Raw genomic sequence first — 21,002 nt, 5'->3', positions numbered from 1 at the left:
TAGGCAACCTGCCTAAAACTGTAGTGTCTACACTAAAATCCTGATGGGTATGACTCCAACACCTGTACCCTTTCTTCTCTAGCATGCTATCTCCCAATGCCAAGGGCTCATAGGAGCTTAGGAGCCCAGGGGTTCGCAAGTGACTAACTGCCTTGTCTCTGTTGGCCAAGATATCCCAGCCAAATAATGAACTTTGGCCACCTCTGCATCTAAATATGATTCCTGGCTCTCCCACTAAGTTCAGTCAACAATCGCTCTGGAGAGAAGGCATATCCCCAAGTCATCAACCTTCATTGCTTACTGGGGTATGCACGGCAGTCACCCTTCTTCCATAGCTTGAATCAGGTACCAGGAAATCTGAGTGGAAGTCTCACTTTTGTCTCCAATTTGTTGTGCGATCTTAAGGCAGCACAGTTCTCTTTCTGGGCCTCAGCTTCCCCATCTATCCAGATTCCCCATCTACTATAAGTGGTATGGCTCAAATGGCCTCTTTTTTCTCTCAGGTTCTATCATTCTACTAATTAGGTTATTTGTAAATGACTAAGAAATACAATCCCATTTCCCACCTATCTCTTGCTGACTTGGATAACTAGTAACATATTTAGAAGAGATAAATGGGGTGCGGGTGTGAGGAAAGATCAAAAGACTTCCAGGATTCAGTAAAAAAGGTGAGTCCCTGAGTCTAAGTCAATAGGCAGTAGGAATTGCCAGCAGGTTTTAGATGGAGAATATAAAACGCTCATGTTGAAATGCGATACTGGCTTTTGCAGAGGACAGAGGGGGAGGGTACAGACAGGAAAGATTTTTTAAAGCACCTCTTATCTCACCCCAGATCTAACATAGGGCCCAATTAACAGTTCTAATAACTTTCCACAGAGTTGCAGAAGACTAGTGTGCCCAGATACAATTGGTGGGGAGAAGTATGTTGCAAGAAACAATTCAGTCATAGGAGAGAAATAGATCCATTGAAGATGCTGAAGATGGACCATTAAGGCCCAGCTAATGTGGGAGTCCGACTGGGAACAGAGCTGGTAGAGCAGCAACTGGCCTTTGCCTGTAAACAACAGCCCAGTTGTAGAGGCTCAGAGACCCAAGGGAATGAAGCAGGCACAGACTATGCAGCCAGTCCCAGAGGTTCCAGGAGTGAGCTCCTTAGCCTCTTTTTGCACCACATTGTCTGTTTCACTAATGGGATGGGTAGGGGTGTAATGAAAGGAGGATCATGGGAACCAAAATAGTTTACAGGATCTGGAGTATCTGAGAAGTTGGACAAAGTAACAGCTAAAGCGATATCAAAAGAAAGATTTCAGGATCGGTAGGGAATTTTAATCTCTCTGAGTACTGCCTCTTTCCTTATAAACAGAGAGAAATCAGATGCATATAAATTTTCCACTTCCTTAGGGTCCAGGGCTTGGAGAGATGAGGAATGTCTCTAAGCCTCCACTGACGTCCCAAAGTGAGGAAGTAAGGGTGTAGGGGGAGGAAATATGGTCTGAAGTCAGAATTGAGACTGAAAAAGAACAAAGAGTAAAACAGATGACCCCCGGAACCCAGGCTATAAGGAAATCTCCAGTTAAGGTCCACAGGGTGCTGGGAATTATTTCATCAGGCAACTCTTGGCCCCATTTCCAACTTGGAAATGGGGCCAAGCTTTGCTTGCTTCCAGCTTTGCTTCCAGCTGAGACATCCACTCCAGAGTAAAGAGAAACTTCAGTTTCTAGTGAGACAGAGTATCTAGGTCCTGGTTCCAGGAACAACATCTGTAGCTCCAGTGACTAGGATCCTTACCATTCCACTCAGAAATGACTCTATGCCTGAGAAAAAAATTCTTTCTTGGCTCCCTTTGACCCCAGACAACTCATTTGGCCTGACCTAGTTATTTCTCAAAGCTGTCTTGGAAGAAATCCTTCAGCAGCAGAAAATAATGAATGCATATACTCAGGGGAAATGGGGGGAGATACAAGTAGATGGCTGGAAGCCAAAATTTCTTTGAAGCCCCAGGTTTAATTTTAATCATTTGTGTAAATTTTATATTCTACTCCTTAAGTATCTATGTTTTAATAATGAAATAGATAACATCTACAAGTAAAATTGATGTTCCAAGATACTAAATCACATTCATCCCACAGCTCTGTGTACCTCCTAGAACCTGCCACATAGATCTAGAGGGACCAGGACCTCAGTTTATAAGATACTGGTTGTGGATTCTATTCAGCCATACAATACAAACCCCCAAAACAGACTGTGGTGTATTTTAGGGTCCAAGAAGCATAAACTGGAAAACTGGGGTCCAGTGAGGGGAAGAGATTTGCCTCTGAGAAAATCCTTACTAACTGCCAGAGGCATCTGGATATAAGGAAGAACCCCCCTTTGCCTCTCTTTTGCATGTGAAGGCTGCATACATCTGAGGTCTGTGGAGGGGAGGGGAGATCAGGTCAATTCCAGAGCTCAGAGCTCCCCTCCTCATATCCCCATACATCTATCTGAGTAAAACAAACTAGTGACATAATCAGCCACTTCAGAAACCCAAAGCAGGATTGGGAAGCAAGGCTGGAGTCTCAAGAGGAAAACTGCATGAGAAATTATGTGCAAAACTGCATCAAAGCCCAAACACTTGTGGCCCACTGAGATCCCATTACAGGCTTGGAGGCAGCTATGTCAACCACCCACCTGAAAGCAAATCACTGCACAACTGGAAAGTTTTAGGGGGGACTGCAACCATCACTGCTTCTGCTACTCCACTGCCTGTGCTTATGTGGCTATTTGCTCTATAGCACAGAACATACTCAGCTAGGGTTCTAAGTTTAGGGACCAAACTTTCTTCCACTCAGAATGTGAAGAGGCAAAGAAAGAGGAGGTCACAGAGGACACAGCTGATACAAGGCACTGGGAAAATTGGAAATGCTATATGCCTTGGTTCAAGCCACTATACTACTTCGTAGCTATCTGACCTTAAACAGGTCTTTTCCCCTCTCTAAGCCTCAGTCCCTCATCTATAAGATAGGGATGCTACTTTTACAATAATAGATGTTAGTTATTTTATAAAATAAAAATGGAAAAGAAGAAAAGGTTGCTGCCTTCAATGCAGAGTCCACAAATTCTAAGGACTTTACTGAGCCAGAAAAGCTTCCTGATTTCATGGCTCCCTTATCTGAACTCCCAGGGCAATTTCCACCTACTTATTTAGCCCTTAATAGGAACAACCAACATTAGAATGCCTGCTATGTACCAGGATTTTTACTTTACTTATTTGAGGATTAAGTAAAACCAGAAAATCTCTGAGATTAGTGTGATTACCATTTTACTGAGGAAAGTAAAGTCCTAAGAGGCTAAATGAGTCATCCAAGGTCACACAGCTAAATAGAAGGACAGAATTTGAACCCAAGGCTGACACCAAATTCTATGCTCTATACACTACCTCCATAACCAACATGAGCCTCGAGGGCATTTCTTTCACTCTTTGTGGGAGGAGAGTTGCATGTACTTTTTTTATACTTCCACAGGTAAGGAACTTCAAGTTCCTTAAGAGCAGAGATGGTATTTGATAGGTCTAGAGACTCTCCTCAAGACACAGTAGAACTTTAGTCAATATTGAGTCAGTCAAGGAATACATGAATGAAGGGATGCTCTGAAATTTCACCTTTCTTCCAGAGCTCAAAGACTGTGAGGGGAGGGGGCAGGTAAAGCTAGACTAGAACTAGAGCTAGACATCCTAGCTGGGGAGGAGCCAGGCAGAGGGTTCTCAAAGTGGAATGCATCGCGCTGACACCACCCCCTAGTGGCACCTAGGTAATCAAGAGCCTTCTGAAGAACCTCAGGCTTTAGAAGCAGGGGTAAGTGACAGAATCACTGTAGCAAAAGAGTTCTCTCCCCTCCCTAGCTGTGAGCACACTCACAAGAAATAAAAGTAAACCGGAGGAATTCTGGGCCCCACTTCCCTTTCCCACAAGGCCTTGGACCTCCTCAAACTATGAGTTCCCATTGTTGCCTGTTATTTATCACTGGTGCCAAGGAGAGTGCTTCCTCTCTAGTTGGCTTCCTCTCTGGTCATCACCCAGACTTCTGGGTTCCAGGATGGCCCCAGAGCTTTTGTCAATTCCTCTCAAGGAGTCTAACTCTTCCCTCCTATGGCCCAGTTCCACCAGGAGGGCCTCCTTGAATGATGGGTCTCAAACGCCAGACAGAATGGATGTCCTCCCTTATGCCTCATCAAGTTCGAGAGAGAAGAGATTATATCCCTCAATGGCCTATGAATATGTACCTCTGCAGATTCTCATCCAGACTTGCCTTGGCCTTGAGAGTGCCAAATGCTCAATTCCTTGTCTGAGCTCAAAACTTTTTTCCTTATACTTTTCACCTATGGGGTCCCAGCTCTGTCCCTTCTGACCTCACAGAACGTGACTGCCCCCTGCTTCCTATGACAGCCCCTCAGAGACCTCAAGACAGAGGACATATCTTCTCTTGAGCCTTCTCCAAGCCAAAAAGCTTCATTCACCCCAAGCAGAGTAGTGCAGTGGGGAAAAGTATAGTTTTCCAGTCAGAGCTGTATTTGAAACTCCATATCACAACTTCCTAACTACATAACCTAGGTTGTTTCACTTCTCATACGTAGGATCACTGTGAGGATTAAAGCACCTAGCCAGGGCTACTTCATAGTATATGCCAAATAAAGGATATTTCTCAAAACAACACTGATCTTCTGGATGGCAAGTCATAAACTTCTTAGTTTTCTCCTTTTCCTCTCCCCAAGCAGTATGAAAGTTTCAAGTCTTTCAAGGGCTTTGTTCTGAAGCAGTAGCTTTGAGAACTAGCATAGCAAACTGGCCAGGGCTCCCTACTATCTGGGCTTCCCTTAGAACCACACTCATAGAATGCAAACCAAACCAACACTAACAAAGAATTACCAGGCCTTGTGGCTTTTCAAAGTTAATAAATCTCTTTGCTTAAGGATTTTTCATAATTTTTCATAATTTTTCTAAATTATGCCTTACTCACCCTCCACAGCTATTCCCTTCCAATGCAAATGGACGAAGTCCCCAGTGTTAAGGGCAGGGGATGGCATCATTTGGCCTGAGAGGGGTGGGGTTTAGAACCAGGTCTCTGGGAAGGAACTCAGGTAGAGGCCAAAGGAGACTCTGGGTCCCAGTTGAACCATAAAATCCACACTGGTTGATATTCTCCCCCAGAATGATATTGCTGTCTGAAGCAAAGGGCGTAACAGCCTACATAGCACATGGATACCTTCCCCCTTTTGTCCCAGAGACAGTAAGAAGCCTGTGCAGAAAGAGATGTCCTCCCTGCTAGATAGTTCCCCTCCACTCCGGCATTTGCCAACTACTAATTATACTCAAATGAGGCATTTACCTCCTTTTTACAGAAAGGAGTTATCTGAAATCCAAATAGTGGGGTTAAAAATGGGAAAGAAAGAGGTATGAAACACAGAAATAAATGCCAGAGATAAATCTGGTTATGTCTCAACAATTTAAGAGATCGGTTAGACATTGTACAGATAGGGAAACTAAAGCCTAAAGAGGGGAAAGGTTTGTATAAGGAGAATTAGTGGTGGAGCCAGCCCTAGTGCCCAAGATTTCTAAGTTTCTATCTAGGTGCCCTTTTGACTTCCCAGGCTCTCCTTTTAAAAGCTCTCCAATTAAAAACCTGCATGCAAAGGGAGAATGCAAAACCTTAATATAATCAAAATGCTGTCATTCCAGACTAGCATTATAATCAATGAAAGCTGTATGAATGCTGGCACATTAATTGTAGTAAATGTGTATTTAAATGTTCCTCTGGCTAATTTGTACTTTCACAAATTAAATATCAATGACTACTTATACCATTTAAAACAAAACAAACTCCAGAGAAGAAGCAAGTTCCACCTAAATCCAAAGTTAGATACTCTGAGGATCTTAAGTCCATCTCCCAACTCTAGGTGATTAACAAGACAGGAAGTGTCATGCATTTGGGACCTATTATTTATTACATCTCTATTATGTGCTGGATGCTTCACATAACACTCACTTCCCTATTGGTATTTTCTTATGGTCTTTCTCACCTGTTTCTAATTTATCCTTTTGGATTTTGTATCCTTATAAACCACTGTAACAAGCTTTTTATGAATAAGAAATGAGATATAAATAATACACTCTTTCATAACCCACATAAAGCCTGTAAGGTAGGTGTCAGACCCACTTTTTTTCTTTTTTGGATGAGAATACCAACCCAGAGAGATTCAATAACTTTTCTAATGCCTAGCTAAGAAAATGAAGATTTTGTTTTCTCATCTGTTCAATAGAGCCAGTACTAATTCCAGCACTCACAGGGCTTTGAGATAGTCAAATGATATAGTATACAAAATGCCTGTCACAGTACCTGGCATACAGTAGTGCTAGATAAATGTTAACTCTCATCTGTATTAGTCCCAGACAACAATTTTCCCACTCTATCATATGACATCAGAGACTCGGGGACATGCCAAAGCTGTCCTCAAATTTATAGCCATCCTTTTCCTTCCTTTTACATGGAGATCGGAATAGAAAACATCCTCCCCACCATCCCCATCTCCATTCTCTCCTTGTTTTTCCCCTTGTGAGTCAGGAGTACTCTTAGGAATAGAATTATCTCATTTGAATATAACCTCTTTCGTCTTTTTTCCTTCCTCTTCCCAACTCCAGCAAAGTTCTCAGACAGTAGAGGGACTCACAGAGCAAAAGAGAAAGAGAAGCAAGAGGGCCTGAAAAATTCATCAAGGTGCCATGTGGTCCCAACATCCTTTACAATGTCAGACTCCCACCTCAGCAGAGGGCTGGTGGGGAAATGGGATAATGGCCCACTTGGAGGGATCCCAGTCTCTGGAAATGGGAGCCCCATTTTCATTCCTGGAAGTTTGGTCACGGATGGCATATTCTCTTGGCTCCTGGAGAGTCTTTGAATGCTGAAAGATTCTGTGGCCCCCATCTGGCTATTATATTGTATAACACATCCTTTCTGATAATGGTGATTCACAGTGAAGGGACCTTTGGGTTTGAAATGGGAATGACCACTTCAGCATTACCTCCATGGCATGACTACAGGAGATAAAGTACCCTCCTACTGTATTCCTCACCCTCAGTCATGTCCTAAGTCCCAAAATTCCTTTGAGGGAAAGGTACACAGAGCACACTACCTCAGGGAGAATAAGTTGGTTTCCTTCTACTAGGAAACAACAACAAAAAAATGTGACAGAGGCCATGTGGTACAGTGACAAGAATGTGGGGTTCAAATCCCAGCCAGATACCAACTGGGTGAAATTAAGTTATTTAATTTCTGAGCCTCCTCATTAAAATGGAGAAGAGATCACTTACATCTTTTAGGATTTAGAGGAAGGCTCCATGTGCTAATATTTTTAGAGTATCTAACATAGAGTTATACCTTGCTCACTTCTCTTTTCTCCCATGTTCAGGACCAGGGATAGTATTAGTCAGGACAACCCAAAGTGCAGGCTGCCAAAGTTAACTTTTGCCTCCTTTGTTATTAAGGCTGGGGTCAGCCTTTGTTTTGACCTATCTCAGAGGAGCAAGTAGGAGAAGAGATTCCCAAGAAGCAGTCATTGTGGTGGGAGCCACTAGGAGAAGTGGAAGAGGCTAAAGAACAATGAGTTCCTCTCTTACCTGGTCAAACAGCTGCTTGCCAGTGGTGTTGGGCTGGATGGCAAACTCCAGCTCTGCATCCATTGTGGTCACACGCACATTGATCTAGGATGAGATCAAAGAAGGCAAATTAGTGTCTGGCTCTGTGCTCAGCAGAGCGTGGGACAAGTGTCTCTGTTCAACAAGAGAAGAGAGAACTAGGATGCCAAGAACTGGAGCAACTTAGATATTGGTGGGAAGGAAGGGAGAATATTGAAACAAATAAACAATAACCCAGCCCTGGTCTCAACCAGCTTACTGAAAATAAAAAACATAGGCAGAGAGTAATGCTTACCAAGGGGCAAACACATGAATGCTAATCAGCCTACTATCAAGAGGAAGTAAGTGCTGACTGTACTTCTTCCAGGAAGCCTTCCCCACCTACATTAGCCAGCTCCAGGCCCACAGCATTCTCTCACCTCTGATCTATAGCCTGGATTATCGACAGCACTGCTCTTTGCAGAGGCAAGTTAAGAGCACGATATAGAACACTGGGTTCCAGACTTAGCACTGTAACTGGCTCAGTCTATAACCTTGGATAAGTCTTCTCTCTTTCCTGGGCCTTAGTTCCCCTCATTTGTTCAAGGGTAGTAATGGGAGAGGGGTCAACTACACTAGTTGATCTCCAAGGACCATTTCAGTGCTGACATCCATGGTTCTATATATCAACTTGCATTGTTAATGCTTCCTGTATTTATGTCTCATTGGTGCCCCTAGGCACAAGAGAGGAAGGGGGCCTCAGGAGAGGTAGGTGTGGGCAGCACAGAGGTGTACCAAAGCCAAGTCAGGAGAGGGATAAGGGACAGGGACAGGCCCAGATGAAAATAACAGGTAGCCACACCCAGGATTTCACAGGCACTAGAAAAAGCACCCTCCACCCTCCACCTTTACGAATAGATCCCCTAGCCCAGGTCAACGATAGCTGAAATTTCATCACTAGAGATTTGTTCCATTGGCTGAAAACTTGGTAGTGGTGGTAATAGTAGTAATAGCAACAATAAGCAGCAGCTTTCACATATGGAGACTTACTACTTAGTAGGCACTTCATATGCACTACCCCCATTTAATATCAACAATCACCCTGTGAAGTAGAGAGTATTATCTCCACATTGGGGATGAAGAAATAGATATTTGCCTAAAGTCACATCACTAGTAAGAGGGGAAGACAAGGTTTGAATTCAGATCTAAATCCAAACCTCACAATTTAAACCAATATGCTAAGCTCCTCTTACATTGAAATGCAAAATGTCTCCCATTAAAATAAATCAAAAATTAATTTTTTAATTGTTGGACATTTTGATTAAGTAATCTATATGGTGTAGCCACAATATGGCTTATTATATGGTCATATAAAATATTTATGAAGAGTATTTCATGCCCAGGGAAAATAGTTCAGTAATATTAAGTAAGGAAGACTAAGCAACAAGATTGCATGAGATCAATTTTGTAAAAAGTATGCATACAGAGAAGATTGGAATCATGCCCAAGTGTTAGTCAAGTCAGGCTTTGTTTTTGGATGGTGATCTTATAAGTGCATTCTCCCTTCTTTAAATTAAAAAAAAAAAACACTAATCTACATTTTCTAGGATGTTCACATACTACCTATACTATTGGGGGAGAGACTAAAAATAGAATTGTCAAAGAGGCAAATCCCCATGAAATTATCAGTCTTTGATACCTCTGGGCCTTTCCTGAGCACAGGGGTCAGTTAGTGGGGAAGAGGAGGCCAGACAGCCATTTTGCCAGCTAAATAATTCTGATGAGGACCAGGCCCGGGGAACAGCTTTGTAAATAAATCCCACCAGGGAGCCAGGGAGGAAATCTATTTCAGGATTGACAATGGGACAGGAAAGGCCCTGAAGGCAGGAACATGTAAGGCAAGTACCCCAGTGGGAGACAACGGGCAAGGTTAGCCACCTTGACTCAGTGTTACCCTAGGCTCCCTGCCAATCCAGTGACCTCCATAGAATGGGCCCTCATAAGGTAGGGAGAATAAGGCCCAATGGGCCAAAATTTGGCCTCAACATCTAGCCTCAAATCACCCTTGAGCTGGGTCAGGGGAGACCTCAAAACACCAATGACTGAGGGGATAGGAAAGAGTGGAAAAGAGACAGTGGGCTTTTTAGTACACTGGACTTTATTCTCACCTTGGGGTTTCTGTCTTACTTAGAGTTACCTCTCCAGCACCCAAGACTCAGTGGGTAATCACAAGATGTTGGCTAAATGAACAGTACTAAGTAAGGGGATATAAGAAATAGACAGATATAGCATAGTATACAGATTCAGAGGTGGGAACATTTTACATCTTGATCTTTTGTGCCATGGACCCCTCTGCACAATCTGGTCAAGTCCATGGACCCCATCTCAGAATATTTGTAAAAGCATGAAATAAAGTAGACACAAAGAGACCAATTATATTGAAATAGTTATCAAAAGTTAATGTCTTTATTATATTAATAAGTTACCTAGCACTGGGTCTTATTAGTTATTACTACTGTAATTTCAACATTGTGCTGAGCATAAATGATATTTCGAGAAATCTACCATAGCTAAATTTTAATATAAAAATATCTTAGATTTCCATTGGTGACAAAGTCACAGGTACTGCCATTATGACTGCTTTTATTTTGCGTACATTCATAATTGAGAGAGGACGTAAATTCCAGTGAGAGTTTAGTGAAAACTAATATGTAATTTTCCTCCATCCAAGTTCATAGATCCTTCCTACTTTAAATTATATCCATGGACTTCAGGGAGGCCCGAGAACTCTAGGTTAAGGAGATTCCTATAAATTTATTTCCGTTCACCCAACATTAATGGAACACTATGTTTAAGGAACTATGGTCAGAGTAGAGCTGTAGGATCAATCCCTGAACCCAGGAGGGGGTCAGACCCCTCCCCAACAAAGGAAACCTTTTGTGGAAATAAGAAACCAGAGTTCAAAGTGGTATTTGTACTGGTCTCTAAGGATAAGTTAGAGTTGAAAAAGGGAAACGGTAGGAGTTGGGGGAAGAGCATCCAAGTGCCCCAAATAGGGAAAGCAGCACATGTGATGGCCCAGAAGGAGAGAGGGATGCAGATGGCTGTTTAGAAGCAAGCATGCAGCCCTACTCCAGGGTGAATGAGGCCCTCAGAGTGAAGAGCGAGCGGAGAAGCTGGGAAGGTAGGGGGAGGGGCTTCAAGGCTATGCTAGAAAGCTGGGCCTTAATCCTGTCAGCAATGGCTTAGCCAGCCTGGAAGTTGTGAGTAGGGTGCAGGAAGGATCAGAACAGGGGTTTTGGGAAGAAAGTGCCCAGGGATGAAATTGAGTTAAAGGGTGGGACTCTAGGGAAACATTTTACAGTCTGGGAGTTCCCTTTATTTCACACTATTGAGAAGAATTTTCAGAGGAAATAAACCAGTATCTCTTGCAGATCATGTCAATCACAGGTCACGTCAATCTAGCATCTTCAGGGTCTGGCCCACAGGCCCAAATATGTAACTCAAATATTTGTTAAAGAATGTTTCTTAAATAAATCAATCGGTAGAAAAAGGACCCAGCCTGGGTTAGGAATAAGCATGTCAGACAGACTGGTGTTGTTCACGCTTCCTCCCTCCTAGAGAGGGCTCTCCTAAAATCTGAAGATGTCCAGTTGGAACATACTTCTCCAGAATCCCTGCTCAAGATTTCTGCCATTCCACTGTGGCTACTTCTCCAGGGAGAGCAGCCTGAGGTTTCCTGAACTTCACTGTGGAGACAAATAATCTTAGGTTTAAAAAAAGAATTAGAAAGAAAAGCAAACACAAAGGGACTTCTATTCTTGCCACCACTTAACTCATTAGAAAATGTGAGTCATGAGGAGAAGGTCCTGGGTCTGTGCTCTCCTGTTTTCTGTATGTCAGAGGCAGGAGAGAGAAAGGGTACTAACACAACTGGGGCCTAAAGGTGACAGGTAGAGCAGGAGTCTTGATCAAAGATCTCTTGTTCTTCCTTAGACTAATCTGGGACCTAAGTGTGTAAGATGAGCTTCAGGCCCAGACCTACTGCCACACAGGGCCCAGTGGATGCCCACCCTAGTGGGCACCCACTGCCCTCCTTTTAGGCTTGGCCTCTGCAATCTCAATGGGAAGAAGAGGATGGTCTAGTTTTGGAGGCAAGAACCTGAAAATAAAGCCTCCAAAGTCAGCAGAAAGCTCCTAGGCAGCCCCTCAGCTTGGCAGGAGTGGAGGAGTTGGCCTGGGTAGGGTAGCATTTCATGATGTAGTCCCTAGCAGAGAGCTAAATTCCTGCCTAAGCCTGTCCCTGAGGATCCAGGCACAGTCTGAGGTCAAAGACTGTGTCTCTGGAAAACATTAAGGGTTTAAGGAACAAAAAAATGTCTGGGTGTGGCAGAGAGGGTCACCCTCTCATACACACCAGCCCTCCCACCCTTACCCCAAGAACAATAAACCCACTGTTATTTATTGAACAATTGAACACAGACACTTCCCACACCAAGCCCTTCAGTGGACACTAACAAGTCCATCTCAGTGGTCTCCCATCCAAGGCCCTCAACAAAGTGGGATCTCTCCTGTGTCACCAGATGGCTAGCCTGAGAAACAAAAATAACGAGGCCAGATGCTACCTCTGCTTTGGCTGCAGCAGCTAGGGTACTTTGGTCTTTGGGCCTGGCCAGCTTCAAATAAGGGACACTCTCTTTCCCTAGAGACACGCGCACCCAGGTGAGTAGCAGCCAGGCAATAGTGAAAAGATCAGGTCAATGTTTCTCCTCACTTGCCCCATGTCACTGAAGTACAAGGTAGCTTTTTCCTGGAGAGGAGTTTAGGGGAACAGAGGAGAAAACAGAGAGAGTCAAATAATCACAAGTAACTTGCCTGAAGCACAGACCTGTAAGACTGTGGAACTGGCATTACTGGCCCCACTTAACGTACGAAGAAACTGAAGTGCACAGAGGCATGTGAGAGAAGGATTGAAATGAACACTGAACACTGAACTTACTGAGTACCAACTATGTGCCAAGCCCTATCATCCACAGTCTTATTTAACATCACTGAAGTCCCATTTACTCAGCCAGTAAGTGGTGAAAATGGGTCTTCTGGATATTCCTGGAGTTCCTTCCACAACTCCACCTACCTCTCTGATCATGCTGATTGCACTGCTATCTTCAGACACCACCTTGGCAACTATTTTGGCCAAGGCCAAAACATTTTGGCATAGAAAGCTTGGGCACATCTGGGAAGCACTGCTTGGGCAGGCCCCCTCACTTGGGCAGAGCTTGTGAGTCAGCCAGCTGAGTCTGAGCTCAATGACCTCACCCCCTCACCTGCCACCTCCCCATTCTCCTCAAGGGGCCACCCCCTCTGGGCTTTCAGTGGAGCTGCTGGTATGGAGAAGGCAAAGGTAAGAGAAGGAGAGGGGCCAGAGGTAGGACAAGCCCTACACGGGCAATCTCAGAACTTCAGTCTCTTCTTTGGACAGAGAACAGTCACCACGGTGTCACACAAACTGCCTATCTCCATTATTTAGGCTCCAGTACCCACCATTTCCTGCTATCAGAACTGGGGCCAGGGCAGGGCAGCACCTGGTCTGTCTTGCCTCTCGTGATGACAGCACTGCCTCAAGCAGCCTTTTTCCATAAGGGGGAAAACAAGAGTTGCTTTGAATCTATAGCCTAGGAGGCATTCTTCTCCTACCCCTCCTTCTGACTCACTCACTTCCCAGCAACTCTGACTCTTCCCTGTTGACTTGGAAATAGTACCTGGTACAATTATCTGCTCTGACTTCTTCCTGACTATTTCCAGACCCTTAACACTGCCCAGCCTGCAAGCCCTGCCTGGGGTTAACCCTTCCTATGCCTTCCTATGTGCCTTTTCCCGGTAATTTCTAGAAAGGAGAACCACAGCCAACTCCACACACACCCATAATTTAATGGATCAGCAGTAATTCTTCAACCACTCCAACTGCTGCAAAGGACATGAGAAGTAAGTGTCCCCTTTCACATGCTTTGGCCCAGTCCTGCCCTCCAAAAGCTCCCCAAGAACCATTTCAACTGAGAGACAAGGGCATATTGGAGACTGGGTATTACTCACCCAGTTATCATATATTTGGGGGAATAACCCCAAACATAACTAACCCCTCTTAGCAATGAGAACATAACTACCGTGTCGCTATGGGAGGAGAGCTCAGGGCAGAGGCCAAAGCTGAAAAGGTCAGAAATAGGTTACTTTAGCAAACTGCAGCTTCCCTATTAATCCAGCCTTAATTGCACACAGCCTTCTGCTCAACCCCAGGCTGAGGTAGAGTCCCCCTCTTCCCCTCAACACACGAAAAGTCATGAAGGAAACTGGCTCCCCACTGTTTTCACCTAACTCCAGGACTTACTTTCAAAATCAGCTCAGCCAAACCATACCCCAGGAGAAAACAACACCCACTCTCCTACCCGCTACTCCAGCCCATCTCTCCTTCCTAAGGTAGGTACAGAGGCTGCCCCACCAGCTCCTTAGCATAGCCGTTTCACCTCTTTACACTTTCTCAAGATTTCAATCCACGCATCCTAAAATCTCATCTGGCTCCTCCAGAATAACACCATTCTGAACTTCTCATCCCTGCTCTTCAAGAGAATAAACAGTCCAGAATCCAAAAACTGTCAGACCTGGAAGGGACCTCAGAGATCATTTGATTCAAACTGCAATATACTGCTGGGAAAACTGAGGTCCAGAGAAGGGGAGGCACTGGCCCAGGGTCATACAGCTGCTAGGCAGTGTGAGAGCAAGGACTGAAAATTTGCCTCTTGGTCCACTGGCCTATTTAATAAGCCATAGAACCACTCTGGCACTTAGAAAATAGTAGACACTTGAGACAAACTATTGTTGATCTGGAAAGACTATGTGGAGGAGGCTGGACCAGCTGGCTTCCATGAAAAACTGCAAGCTGGCTCTGCTTGGAAGTCTAGCTTTTGACAGAAGGCAGGCCTAACTTTCAGGCTTTGAGACACTCACCACCACTCATTCTAAGGAATAACAACATGGAAGGAAACTCAAAGATTCCTTGTTTCTAAAATTATTTTGCAAAAACTTGGATAGCAACTGATTGGGAAGGTCCCCAATAGCAGGCTCAGCTAAGACCCAAGCTGGAGGTTGGAGGAGGGGGAATGCAGCAGGAAAAGAGGCAGGGAATTTAAGGAATGGATTTATATCCAGGTAGCCAAGAACAACACATTCTTCAATCTCCATAAAACTTTGAAGATGCTGAAATAAAAGAGGAGAGGGCCCATCATTAATAAAGAAAATCTCCCAAGCAGGTGAAGCCCCTCTCTGGGGCCACACCCAACTGGGCTTCAGTCTCTCCTATCAATTTCCTGCTTGGCCTGGCTTCCTGCCTGCAAGTTTCATAGGAAGTATTTGGAGACTGGAAACACAGACCATTTTGCAGCTGCCTGGAGATGCCAATTCTGCACAGAGTACTAGAAGAGAGCTTCTAGTACTCCCTGCTCAGGAACACATCCCAGCAACCACTAGCATCACAGCTCTGGACCACACTGGAGCTGATCCAAACCTCAGCTTGGGTTCCAACCATTGCTCATGGGATTTTTGCCCTGTCCTGTGCTCCTGGGTGTTAAAATCACTGAAGCCAGGATCAGTCAACTATGCATGGGCAGGGAGAGGCTTCCAGGCCAAGTCAAAAAGCTCTGTTTTCAACCCCAGAGCTAGGCTAAGGTCAGCTTCCTGCCAACCTTGCTGGTAAGCCAACGGCCAAACCTGGTACCTGGGGAACCTACAAAATTAGAGCCCTCATCCCAGAAATAATGGTCTCATCTCTTTGAAGAGCAGAACATGGTACAGTAGAAAGAGGTTTTGGAGCCTCTTTGACCTTCCTCTTTCTGAAACTCAGTTTCCGAATTTATAAAACGGGTCTAATAATATTAACCTCAGAACAGGCTTATTGGGAGACTTAAGTTAAAATACTAGACATGAAAGTACTTGGCACATCATAAGCAGAATGTGATGATTGCTAACCCCTCCTTTTTAAGCCATATTATTACACATATCTTACCTCTTAGTAATGATTTAAAACAAAAACATGTTGGACTACAGAGGGCTAGGGGATGCCCAAAAAGACCTCCAGAGACCCCTTCCAGCATAAAGGTCACTTTCACTTTGGCAGCAAACTCTAAACTGTGATTAGATTTCTAGATGGTTAGACAGTGTGAAGCCATGCACATCAGGTAGACACATATATATCCTTGCATTATGGTAAATTCTTTCTCTCTTGGGAGAGATGGGGATTTCCCCCAAGAAGCAAAGCCCTGGGGGGAAGCAGAACACAACAGAGTGCTTACGCTACCTTGTCCTTTTCAAAGGCTGCCTGATCTTCCGTCCTCATTCTGGGCTCTTCCTCGCCATTTTCTCCAATCATGTCTCACCAACATCCACAAGTCCCCACCCCCTCAACACAACCCATCAGGACCTCCAAATTCCTTCGGCTAGTATCCAGAAAAATCACAAACTAGGTCTGAAAACTGACTCATCAGAATCACCCAGGGAAATTTTTAAAATACAGATTCCCTGGCCTCACCCACAGAGATTCTGATTTATTATATAAGAAGCAGGGCCCAAGCATCAGCAGTTAAGACCTTCAGATAATTCTAAGGCCCAGCCAGATTTGGGAACCTCTGGCACGGAATACGGTTCCCTGAACCAAACAGCCTCTCAAGGCTAGAGAGATGCTTGATAGAAGAGAAACACAGCAAACAGACAGCAACTGCTGAGACATCTGGGCCACTGGACCTGGAGAATGGCTCTCCAGAGTTGAACACAGCCCACTTCCACAAAAGATCAGGGATGCAATCAACCCTGCTACTGCCCCCGAACCCCTCTGCAGTCTGGTCTTCCTATTTGTAAAGTAGGGCAAGGATTATCCTTGCCCCTCCCTATCTAATAACATCATTCCTCACCACCACAGACACTTTTGTGCACTAAAGCAATATTTCTGTTGTAGGAGGAACACAGCTTTGTATTCGGAAAACCTGAGTGCAAGATCCAGCTCCACCAATAATAAGCCATGTGCTCTCCATCTTCCCATAGAGAAACAGGCACAATGATGCCAACCTGGCAGAGTGTTGTGCAATGCTAACGTGGTGTTTCCCAAACTTAACTAATCATAAGAATCATTTGGGGCACTGATTTAAAAACCCAGATTCCTGGGGCTGGCCCCGTTGCCGAGTGGTTAGGTTCGCGCGCTCCGCTGCAGGCGGCCAGTGTTTCGTTGGTTCGAATCCTGGGCGCGGACATGGCACTGCTCATCAAACCACGCTGAGGCAGCGTCCCACATGCCACAACTAGAAGGATCCACAACTAAAATATACAACTATGTATCGGGGGGCTTTGGGGGAAAAAAAAAAGAAAAAATAAAATCTTTAAAAACCCAGATTCCTGCAACCACTCCAAACTCTCTCTCCAGACTCTCAGACAAACAGACTCTCCAGAGGAGCTTGGGAAGTAGTAGTTTTGCCCCAGGTGATTCTTATCCTCCGGGAAGCTTAAAAAAAAAATCAGCTGGCACAGATGCTGTTGTGATGAGATGAGAGGTAGGACCAGAGGTCTGGTCCTCCAAAATGCTTTCGAGCCCAGAGATCCTCATGCAGGGACAGTGAGGTTAGGACCCAGCAGAACAGGCTGTGGACCAGGCAGGAGAGGGAAGAGAAGACCTTGGAATTCCAATCAGAAAGCTAAGTGCTTTCTAGAATGGCCAAATCCTCCGTCCATTGTCCAGAGTCTTCCACCATCCTCTCATCTGGTTAAAAATCAGATAGTGGGAGGAAACAGCAGGTGCAGATCCCTCAGCAGCCAAAACACATTGATGAAAGTGCTCTAATTAGAGCCCCTAATCAAAATGCCTTCTTGAGTTCTCCGCCCCTTAAACGTTCCACAGTCACTCTTTCCCTGGGAGAACTTTCAGGCAAAGAGCAGACCTTAAATGACACTCTCTCTTTCCCGGATGCTCTGGGAACTTGGAGAACAGAAGAGACGTGGTGAGAGGATGCTGTAATTGCATACAGATGTGAGCATGTTGAGCATGAGTGAGGGTGGGAGTCTAAGATGGGTGTGATTAATTAACTGGTTAATTAGCTGGTTCCAGTGCACTGGAACTAGCTCACACTAGGGCTGATGATATACATCTCTTCATAACTGTTCCTTCAAGGACCTCATGTTGGTAGGTTGAAATCAGCCATGGTGAGAATATTTACACCTCAGGGATGCATAAACAGTGCAATCTTGGCTTCACCAAAAAAGTTCGTTGTTAAACATTTACCAGCCATGAGACACATGTGATGTAAACATCCTTAGGCCCATCTTACAAATGGGAAAACTGAGTCTCAATGAAGGGAAACAACTGCCATCTTCTAGCTGCACGATCTTGACCAAGAGCTAGATCTGTCTGACTAGCAACAAATCTCCGGCTCTCCCTAACAGCACCCCAGGGGAAGAGAAAGCCCATCTTGTCAACAAAAAAGTGGCTAACCCAAAGGGCTCCTCCATCAGCTAAAAGCCAAATAAGGCCACCTAAGTGTGCCTGGTATACCACCAAGGAAAGCTGGGGATAAAGAGCCCAGGACTGAGACATGAAGGCAACAACAGACAGTCCCATCCTAACCAGAGGAGGGAGGCTGGAGTCGGGCAGGGAATAAGTTGGAAAGCCCCTGTAAAAACCACAACACATTCTTAAGGTCCCTTCACAAATATGTGACAGACAGTGTGGGCTCTGGAGGGAGGTTCTGGGGCACTGCAAGTCCCTAGACCTCCTGAAGCCTTAGTTTCCCTATAAATAGACCGAGAGTAATAATGCCTAGCTCACACAATTGTTGTGAGGACAACATTATCTCCTTTACTTATAGGAAAGAACCTGGCTTGCCACCTAGCATGTATTAAATGTTTAATTTTAGTTCCTTTCTCTTGGAAACTCATTATCCAATCCAGATTCTTCCAGGGCCACTGGCTCACCCTTATACAATAATAATCCTAGCCTCATGTGCACAGTGCTTTACAGTTTAAAAGACACTTGTCCACATGCACCGTCACACTAAATTCAACTCTGTATGAAAGGCAGGGCAGAGACAAGCACCATTTTACAGAAGGGAGAAATGGAGGCTCAGTGAGGTAAATAGCAATTTGCTCAAGTGTGAAGGAAACAGCACTAGAACCCAGGTCTCCTCAATTACTAGTACACTGTCCTTTGCCCTTCCAAGTTTCTGTTATTTAAGGATACAAGAGGGTCCTTCCAATGGCTTACTTATCATTTATTGCATCCAAGAAACCTACTGGCCTCTGGCCTCTAGCTCTATCTCAGGATACTATAAGAGGGTCTCTCTTTGGGATGGGAGAAGATCAAGGAAGCACAGGGTGGAGACAGTCTTTCTTGTGGTAGAGGGAGCCACACCATTAGCTGGGGACAACCAGCCAAGAACAGTGGGCCAGAAATTGATTCTGGGTCTAGTTCCAGTAGCTTTGGGATAGTCCCTTCCCTCTCTAGGTCTGAGTGTCCCCAACTATACTGGGTAGGTCTTGATCAGTGCTTTTCAATTTTATGACTTTTTTAAGCAGCTTCCTGTCTCTTCACTCTCCCAAACAGAAAATCACATGAAATTTCAAAAAATGAAGTACATAAAAGTAGAACTGTTCTGGCTGAAGGAGGGCTACAGCTCCCCAGGCAGCTTAGCCAAATACAGTTTGCAAACCACTGGACTAGCAGCTTGGGGGAAGGGAGAGAGCACCAGGTCTAACTTGCTAGAATTCATCCTAAGTCTGCCTCTGATTCCTTATAGGACTTAAAGGACCCTCTGGGCTTTAGTTTCCCCATCTGTAACATGAGGTAGTTGGACAAGTTGGACTCTAAAGGCCCCTTCAGCATTGTGATTCCAGGAAAAGGGAACCCAGCAATCCCCACAGTAGAGAATTGTGAAGAGTCCAACAAGAGTAAAGCCCCATCCCTACGCCCTGGAGAGACCCTCAGACTCTAGTGACTCTGAACTTAACTCTTCAGGCAGTTCCTCAACCACTGGGTAAATGGCGGCTGGGTGAGTGGGCACACAGGCAGGAAGGCGGGCGCCCCACCCTCCCTTGCACAGGAAGCTAGCTACATCCTCTTTTCCCCACCCCAGGCAGTACATCTCCAAAGGTCCCCAGCAGAAGTAGTGGGGGCAGGGAGAAGAAGAGGATGGGGCCTGAAAGGAAACTGAGCATGCAAATCACCTCAGCATGCTAGGGAGCCATCTGGGGGGAGGGGAATGACTAGGGCCCTGGGAAAGAGCAAGAAAGAAGCCCCATTCTCTACTGGGGCCCAGCTTCCCTGACAAAACCTTGCCAAAATGGCCTATGGCTGCAGGAGTCACATGGCACGGGCTGGTACAGTAGGGAGCCTGGGCCCACCCCCTCCTTGCCATTGAGTTTCTCCAGCCTGAAGAGCTGGGCCTCATTCACAGGTGTTTACAGTTCTTTCTTAGATAAGAACACAGACATGTCGTGGGAGGGTAGGTGTACACATGAGAGAACACTCGAGAATACAGGGGCTTTTCATGCCTCTCAAAGCCAAGGAGGCAGGCAACAACCTGCATGGCCACACCACCAGCCCTCTTTCCCGAGCCTACCCCCATACCCTGTGACTGGGGCCCAGCCCTCCCCACATCCTGTTCTCAGAGAACACGTGGCTGCCTGGGGAAAGATAATGTCATTACCACACTTCCCCTCCCTGGAGGAGGCTATGGTAGGCTAGGGAGGGGAGATGGAGTTCTCTGCTTGATCAGGCTAAATAATCTGCAGTAAATCTCCCAGTTTTACAGACACGGACAGGAGGGGCGACCAGCTAACACTGGGAGGACTTTCCACAGTGGAGGATCCATGCCTCGAGACAGATGGTAATGGTCCAAAGTACCTCTGAAAAAATGAATTTTCTGGAAAAAACACAAATTGGCAACTTTTCCTACATTTGGAGACTGGAAGACAATATGCCAATGCTCTTCCTTGATTAGTGAACGAGAAGATGCAAAAATACAATAAACTAATTTTTTAAAAAGGCTCCCAAACACCACTCAAGTCTCATTACACATGGGTTTTAGATACCAGTATCAGCATCTAAAGCAGCATGATTTGAAGACAGTCTTAATGGGCCTAGAGTGGCTTTGGCCACTCCAAAACAGAAAATGACTTTAGACCCATAGGAACAGCTCCCCCAACAAACTCAGAGGAAGAGATGGTGTGGGGGTAGCACAGCCTGAGCCCACTCATTGCTCAATTTTCCTTCACTCCTCTCAGATCAGCTGACTCCGTGGCTCCTTCTTGTCTTCCCTTGCCAGACTATAA

The 21,002-nt window shown here is 45.1% G+C and overlaps 1 protein-coding gene across 1 annotated transcript in view; it reads right to left on the bottom strand.

Annotated features, from left to right (window-relative positions):
- Positions 1-21,002, bottom strand: part of MSN (moesin) — a 62,073-nt gene that overhangs the window by 16,280 nt on the left and 24,791 nt on the right. The window contains exon 2 of the mRNA XM_008543128.2: positions 7,650-7,733. Coding sequence (XP_008541350.1) covers positions 7,650-7,733 — 84 coding nt within the window. The remainder of the gene's footprint in view (positions 1-7,649; positions 7,734-21,002) is intronic.

The sequence above is a fragment of the Equus przewalskii genome, chromosome X (genome assembly GCF_037783145.1).
Source record: "Equus przewalskii isolate Varuska chromosome X, EquPr2, whole genome shotgun sequence".
Classification (NCBI taxonomy): Eukaryota; Metazoa; Chordata; class Mammalia; order Perissodactyla; family Equidae; genus Equus; species Equus przewalskii.
This window is presented reverse-complemented; position numbering and strand designations above follow the sequence as displayed.